This window comes from Myotis davidii, unplaced genomic scaffold, assembly GCF_000327345.1.
Source record: "Myotis davidii unplaced genomic scaffold, ASM32734v1 scaffold324, whole genome shotgun sequence".
Lineage (NCBI taxonomy): Eukaryota > Metazoa > Chordata > Mammalia > Chiroptera > Vespertilionidae > Myotis > Myotis davidii.
The window spans coordinates 277554-285827 of NW_006295053.1; the positions used below are offsets into that span (position 1 = coordinate 277554).

General features: G+C 49.8%; 1 protein-coding gene across 1 annotated transcript in view; it reads left to right on the top strand.

Annotated features, from left to right (window-relative positions):
• LOC102763331 (tubulin polyglutamylase TTLL13P) overlaps nt 1-8274 on the top strand; it is a 21391-nt gene that overhangs the window by 1285 nt on the left and 11832 nt on the right. Inside the window, exons 2-5 of the mRNA XM_015567733.1 lie at nt 4470-4727; nt 5821-5861; nt 6605-6723; nt 8035-8165. Of these exons, the coding sequence (XP_015423219.1) occupies nt 4480-4727; nt 5821-5861; nt 6605-6723; nt 8035-8165 (539 nt within the window). The 5' untranslated portion in view covers nt 4470-4479. The remainder of the gene's footprint in view (nt 1-4469; nt 4728-5820; nt 5862-6604; nt 6724-8034; nt 8166-8274) is intronic.

Here is an 8274-nt window from a genome sequence, read left to right on the forward strand (position 1 = left end):
AGAGGGAAGGGACCCAGGTTCGATTCCGATCAAGGGCATGTACTTTAGTTGCGGGAACATCCCCAGTGGGCACACTGCAGGAGGCAGCTAAATCGATGTTTTCTCTCTCATGATATTTCTAACTCTCTATCCCTACCCCTTCCTCTCTGTATAAAATCAATAAAATATATTTTTTTAAAAAAGAAAGAAAAACATTATTACAAATGTAAATGTTTCCATTAATATGTTGAACATTTAAATTTCCACCAAAAATGTGGGTCGCCCTCGTATTTTTGGCACTTTGCTGTCATTTTAGCTCAGTGCCTCTTTCTGAAACCCCCTGCATATACAGGCTTCACTTTATTTTGCTTGTTCACTCTCTGAAGGGTTTGCAGGTGACCATTATAGCAAAGTGGATTTTGTGTCTAAGGTGATGAGCCCAGATAGCAAATTTTCCCACTTATTCCCTGGGACTAAAGTTCGGAGGAAAGCCTTCTCTGGCCCAAATAGGCTTTTCCATAAAAAAGGCGGGAAAGTTTTCCTTTATGGTTCTACTTCTCAGCCATTTATATACTTTGTGAGTTCTCAAAAATGGAATTTTTAAAAAATATTTTTTTATTGATTTCAGAGAGGAAGGGAGAGAGAGAGGGAAACATCAATGATGAGAGAGAATCATCGATTGGCTGCCTCCTGCATGCCAATCGGGAATCAAGCCCACAACCCAGGCATATGCCCTTGACCAGAATCAAACCCAAGACCCTTCAGTCCGCAGGCTGACGCTCTATCTACTGAGCCAAGTCAGCTAGGGCAAGAATTTATTTTTTTTTTAAATATGTTTTTATTGATTTCAGAGAGGAAGGGAGAGGGACAGAGAAATAGAAACATCAATAATGAGAGAATATCATTGATTGGTTCCCTCCTGTATGCCCTACCGTGGGGATCGAGCCCGCAACCTAGGCATATGCCCTGACTGGAAATCAAACTGTGACCTCCAGGTTCATAGGTCAACACTCGACCACTGAGCCACACTGGCCGGGCAAGAATGGGATTTAGATGGGAGCTTTTTCTAATCTTGAGGATGGAATACTTCGGGGACCCTTTGTTCTCAGAGCCCTGGGCTATGAGAGTGGTAGGAAGGGCTGATCCAATGGGGGCCTCTCTACCTCTTTCTTTGCTTGCTTTTTGATGAAGGGCCTCATGTACCAAGAGGTTTTGGATTTGATCGAGTGGGAAACCCTGAAGAGTTTTCAAAGGGGGAGTAACATTTGCATTTTAGGAAGAATACTTTAGCTCAGCGGTTGCCAGCCGGTGGTCCATGAGGTCTGAAAGGTTGGCGACCACTGCTTTAGCTGTATTGGATGGATGGATAGATGGATGGATGGATGGATGGATGAATAGAATCAGGGAGTCCTATTAAGAGGTTGGTGAATGGTGGAAATTCAGGCAAGAAATGATGGTTCAGGTCCTAGAACAGCACCTGGAATACTAAATATTTGTCAAAAGAAAAAGAAAAAATGAGCCTGACCAATATGGCTTAGTGGATGAGCATCACCCATGAACCAGGAGGTCATGGTTCAATGCTGGCCAGGGCACATGCCCGGGTTGTGAGTTTGAGCTCTAGTAGAGGGCATGTAGGAGGCAGCCAATCAATGATTCTCTCTCATCATTCATGTTTCTACTTCTCCCTCTTCCTTCCTCTCTCTGAAATGTATAAAAACATATTAAAATTTTTTCTTAAAAAGTGTCCTGGAAGGCAAAGGACTCAAAGCATTTCAAGGAGAGGGTACTTGAGAGTGTCATATGCTGAAGAAAGATCAAGAAGTCTGAGCCAGCCCTAGCTGGTTTGGCTCAGTGGATAGAGCATCGGCCCAGGGACTGAAGGGTCCTGGGTTCGATTCCAGTCAAGAGCAGGTCAAGGGCATGTACCTTGGTTGCAGGTTCCCTGGCCCTGGTTGGGGTGTGTTCAGGAAGCAACCAATCGATGTGTTTTTCTCACATCGATATTTCCGTCTTTCCCTCTCTCTTCCACTCTCTCTAAAAATCAATCGAAAAATATATCCTCGGGTGAGAATTAACAATCACAAAAAAACAAAAAGATCTAAAGGGTCCCAGGTTCGATTCCGGTCAAGGGCATGTACCTTGGTTGCGGGCACATCCCCAGTGGGGAGTGTGCAGGAGGCAGCTGATCAATGTTTCTCTCTCATCAATGTTTCTAACTCTCTATCCCTCACCCTTCCTCTATGTAAAAAAATCAATAAAATATATTTTAAAAAATCAATGGAAAAATATCTTCGTGTTAGGATTAACAAAAAAAAAGGAGAGTGTGAATCAGAAAAATGTCTATGTCTCTTTAAAGGAGGGAAATTTTAATTTTTTAATTTATTGATTTTTTTTTTGAGAGAGGGAGAAAAACATTGAGTTGTTCCCCTTATTTATGCATCCATTGGTTGATTCTTGTATGTGCGCTGACCGGGGATGGAACCGCCATATTGGGATGTTAGGAATACACTAACCAAGTGAGCTACCTGGCCACTGCTAAAGGAGGGAAATTTTCAAAGTGTCCTCTAGATTGAACCACATAGTATAATTGTAAGGTGAGCAGAGTTTGGTGGAAGTGGCCATCAGAATCAGATAAAGTGGATGGATAGTGAAGGGACAGTCTGATAAGGCGCTTGAGGGCACGCGTGCTAATTGAGGCTGACCCTCCAGGTGCAGAGACTGCTCAGGCATGGTTATTAAAAAATATATATATCCCTAACCATTTGGCTCAGTGGATAGAGCATCGGCCTGCAGACTGAAGGGTCCCAGGTTCGATTCCAGTCAAGGGCATGTACCGTGGTTGCGGGCACATCCCCAGTAGGGAGTGTGCAGGAATCAGATAAAGTGGATGGATAGTGAAGGGACAGTCTGATAAGGTGCTTGAGGGCACGCGTGCTAATTGAGGTTGATCCTCCCTGTGCAGAGACTGCTCAGGCATGGTTATTTAAGATATATATATATATGTAAATAATGTATACACACACACACACACACACACACACACACACACACATATGGTGGGGCCTTGACTTACGAGTGTCCCGACTAACGAGTTTTTTGAAATACCAGCTGTCTCTCGGCCAATTTTTTGCATTGAGTTGATAGAGTAATTTGAGTTAATGAGCTCCTTAACGAGCTCAGTCTCAGAACGAATTAAACTCGTAAGTCAAGGTCCCACTGTACTCTCATCTCCGGTTAATTAAACTGTCCGGGGAACTCCATGGGTTGTTAATATATAAAGACAATAATGTTGAGCACTTTTATAATGAATGGAAAGGGGGCGTTGGGTAACAACATCAATGGAATCCCAATATTTTATACACTCATGGGGGGGACAAACGAAGAAGAAATGCCTGAAAAGCAAGTTTGCGTTGCAATGTTACCTCAGATAAGGGTTTAATCTCCAAAATTTATAGGGAACTCATAAAACATAACAAAAGGAAGATAAACAATCTAATAAAAAGTGGGAAAAGAATCTAAATAGACACTTCTCTAAAGTGGACATATAGAAGGCCAAAAGGCATATGAAAAAGTGCTCAAAGTCACTAATCATCCAAGAGATGAAAATCAAAATGACAATGAGGTACCATTTCACACATGTCAGAATGACTATCATCAACAAATTTCCCCAGTGCACCAGATGGCCTCGGAACCCTCCGCCGAGTGGGTGTGGTTCCCGGGAGGCCCCACCCCCAGAACGCTGCTCCAATTGGGGGTCACTCGTGTCCATGGCGACAGAGGGCGGTGGCAGCCAGCTTGCGGAAGGAGCCACCACCGCGGGGATCTCGCAACTAAGAGTGAACCCCGTGGGGAACGGGCTCCCCCTTGTGATCAGTGGGGACGGCAAGTCCCGCGGAAGGAACCAGGAGGCCGTCCCTGAGGCCCAGCAATGCCCAGGGAAGGAAGGGTGGACATGAGCGACCAGCCGAGTCCCGTCCCGGGCCGCTAGGAGTGGGCTCATCAGTCCCTCCGCTCTCCTCGGAACTCCCGGTGGGCAGCGTCCACAGGGGGCTCCTCCTCTGCTGTCAGCACCTAAGAGGCCTTAGCTAGCGGGTGCCTGGCCCCAGGGTGTACACGTGGAGAAACTGAGGCCGGCCTAGGGGACCTCTATTTTAAAAGCGAAGCCCCCCTCCCCCGGCCATCCCCCCTTCCCATTCAAAAACAAAGGAGGCTGTGGCATGGTCCCTGCCAGCTCTGTTCAGATCCTGCTGCCCCCCTGCGTGTTGTGTGGAGTGACCTTGGGTGACGCGGGGCTTGCCAGCCAGCCCAGCATCTCATGGGCGTCCCAGGACCGCCCCCCCCCCCCTGGAAACTGCCCGTTTTGCAGGGGGATGGTCTGTTCTGGAGGAGCAGCCGCCTTCCCTTCTCACACCAGGAAGGTCCTCAGGGTGCACCCCTCCAGGCCTGGAGGGGAGCCTGAGTATATTTCATCCCCGCCCCTGTCCCCCCAGAATCTCCAGGATGGAGCCAAGTCCCTCTAAGACCAGCGAATCAGAGGAAGACTCTGTTGAGGAAGAGGAGGAGTCCGAGGAGGAGTGCGACGATGGGGAAGCTGCCATCTCTCCGAACCCTGCTCAGCAGACACTCTCCAAGGCTGACAGTGGGGTCGCCTTATCCATTGTGGCCACGAAAATCCCCAAAATAGTCTTAACCCCGCCTGCCTTAGATGACTTAGAGGTCGGGAGAAGAAAGAGAAGGCGGAGATGCAGGTAACAGTCCCCTGCACCCCCTCACCTGCCCGGCTCCACAGTCACCCCCAGCTTCCCTTTGCTGTTGGGCTTGGGACCCAAGGTCTTCCCTTTATTTTATTTTATTTTATTAAATATATTTTATTGATTTTTTACAGAGAGGAAGGGAGAGAGATAGTTAGAAACATCGATGAGAGAGAAACATCAATCGGCTGCCTCCTGCACATCTCTCACCGGGGATATGCCCGCCACCCAGGTACATGCCCTTGACCGGAATCGAACCCGGGACCCTTCAGTCCACAGGCCGATGCTCTATCCACCGAGCCAAACCGGTTTCGGCTATTTTATTTTATTTTATTAAATATATTTTTATTGATTTCAGAGAGGAAGGGAGAGAGAGATGGAAACATCAATATTGAGAGAGAATCATTGATTGGCTGCCTCCCGCACACACCTCACCGGGGATTGAACCCGCAACCCGGGCCTGTGCCCCGACCAAGAATCAAACCCAGAACCTCATGGTCCATGGGACGATGGATGCTCAATCCACTGAGCCACCACAGCTGGGCTACCTTAGCTTCCTCCCTCCCCCCCAGGTCTTCCCTTTATTTATTTATTTATTTTTAAACTATATTTTATTGATTTTTTACAGAGAGGAAGGGAGAGGGATAGAGAGTTAGAAACATTAATGAGAGAGGAACATCGATCAGCTGCCTCCTGCACACTCCCCAGTGGGGATGTGCCCGCAACCAAGGTACATGCCCTTGACCAGAATCGAACCTGGGACCCTTCAGTCCGCAGGCCGACGCTCTATCTGCTGAGCCAAACCGGTCAGGGCAAGGTCTTCCCTTTAGCCTGGGAAAGATGGCAGGGAATACCAGAGCTTCGCTAATCTTTTGGTACAACAACAACAAAAAAACACCAAAATTCAGAACCATGGGGGTGGCTTAGTGTAGAATTTCAGCCTGTTTATGTCATCTTGGTCCTCGAGGGGCTTCTGGGGGAAATGAACTGCATTGTGGATTTGTTGGGTGTCTCTCAGCTGAGCACCTGGCAGCCAGGGGCCCGCCCTTCTATCCCCTTGTGCCTGATTGCTGCTCTTCCTCCCTCCCAGAGCCCTGGCCATCAACCTGACCAACTGCAGATATGAGAGTGGTAAGCGCCCGGCTCTGCTGTCACTTTCCCTTTGGGGATGGTCCCCCCCCAGTCAGGCTCCCAGCCCCTGGATCTTGTTAGTCTGGCCTGTGGCCTGTAACGGGCGCTCTGGCTCAGCCACTCGCAGCTGAGATATCCCTGTTCCGTTAGTCTCGGGAGTAGGGTAGGCATCTAATGTGAAAAAAATAGCTAGAATGAAAAAAAATTCACTGAAAGTCACCACTGCCCCCACCTTTTTCAGTTTGTTTTGGTTTTTTAAAATATATTTTTATTGATTTCAGAGAGGAAGAGAGAGGGAGAGAGAGATAGAAACATCAATGATGAGAGGGAATCATGGATTGGCTGCCTCCTGCACGCCCCACACTGGGGATCGAGCCTGCAACCCGGGAATGTGCCCTTGACCAGAATCAAACCCAGGACCCTTCAGTCCGCAGGCCGACGCTCTGTCCACTGAGCCAAACTGGCTAGGGCCAATTTTCAGTTTTTATCAGAGATGAGATGAAACTCAGTTAAAACCATTTTTTCAAGGAAGCTCTTGAGACGATTTCAGCAATTTTTAAAAATCACCAGCTGGGTCAGCCATCTCTTTCTCCCCTCTTATCCCCACTGTCCCCTGTGCAAGGGGCCCCCCAGTGTGTGAGGTGCCGGTGCGATCCCTACCAAGGGCTAGCTTTGCTGTTCCTTACCCAGCCCAGCCTGGGCCTCCCTGACCGCCCTCCCTCCCTCCCTCCCTCCCTCCGCAGTGCGGCGCGCAGCCAGAATGTGTGGCCTGAGGGAGGTGGGGGAAGACGAAGAGTGGAACGTGTACTGGACGGACTGCTCCGTGTCCCTGGAACGGGTCATGGACATGAAGAGGTTTCAGGTACAACCTCCTGACCCACGATCCTGAAGGGGCTGTCGCCCCAGAATGACGACTGCCCCCCTTGTGCCCAGGCACCCGAGGCTGTCACTCTGTGGCTATCCTCCTGTTCAGGGCAGGAAAGGCCATGACCAGGGGCTTCCACTCTGATGGAAATACTCTCCCCTTGGGTCTCTGGAACTTCTGTTGTGTGAAGAAGTGCCCGCTGGGCACATCCTGTCTCAATATCTGCTGTTGGCCTGGAGGCTCGTGTGCCCAACTGGCCCCCTCCAGGGCAGGTGAGCCGTCACAGGGGAAGGCTCGTTCAGTTCCGAGCCAGCTGAAGGGTCCAGCCTCGAGCAGCGTAGCCTAGCATCCCACCTCCACCAAGAGTCAGTGTGGGGCCCTAACCGGTTTGGCTCAGTGGATGGAGCGTCGGCCTGTGGACTGAAGGGTCCTGGGTTCCATTCCGGTCAAGGGCCTGTACTTTGGTTGCAGGCACATCCCCAGTGGGGAGCGTGCAGGAGGCAGCCGATTCATGATTCTCTCTCATCATTGATGTTTCTATCTCTCCCTCCCTCTCTGGAATCAATCACTGGGTGAGCCAATGAGAGAGCACAGAGCGGTGGGGGTGCTGCCTCCCACAATGGGGGCAGTAGCAGGGTTCCAGCGGGCTGCCGGGCAATGCCGTGCCCTCTGGGGGTGCCATGGCAGTGCATGCCGTGGGCCGGTTCCTAATTTCCTTTTCTCTTTGGGGAAATGTTTTCTCATTTGCTTTGTGCTGTTACACACCAGTTATTCTTACAGGACTGGTCCCTGGTGGTCTGAGGGATGGTATAAGGGTCAGTGGTTCTCAACCTTCCTAATGCCGCGACCCTTTAATGCAGTTCCTCATGTTGTGGTGACTCCCAACTTCATTGTTACAGATTGAACATAATGAAAGCATAGTGATTCATCACAAAAACAATATGTAATTATATATGTGTTTTCCCATGGTCTTAGGCAACCCCTGTGAAAGGGTCATTCGACCGCCAAAGGGGTCGCGACCCACAGGTTGAGAACCGCTGGTCTAGAAGGACCAAAATCTTGTCCAGCCCCTGCTCACTACCCCTCGTTTGCTAACCTCAGGGTTATGTGTGTTTGGGGAGAGGCTGAGGAGGGTTTTCTCGCCTGCCTTAGGGGATCTTCCTGTTTTCTCCTTGGGGTGCTAGGCAGTGTTTCCCTGCACTGACTTCTACCTGGACCTTCCCAGTCCTCCTCTGCTTTCTGGATGCCCAGGCCCCAGGAACAGCCGCTTCCTCTGGGGGGTAGTCTAACTCATTCGCTCCGTTTCAGAAAATCAACCACTTCCCTGGCATGACGGAAATCTGCCGCAAAGACCTGCTGGCCCGGAACCTGAAGCGCATGCAGAAAATCTACCCCCGGGAGTACAACATCTTCCCCCGCACCTGGTGCCTGCCCGCGGAGTGAGTGCCACCCGGGATGGGGGGAGGGTTCGCCATCTCAGTGCCCTCCAGACTCCGGATGGATGACCTTGAATGACCTTGAACGTCTCGGGATGGAAGTGGAGTGGTC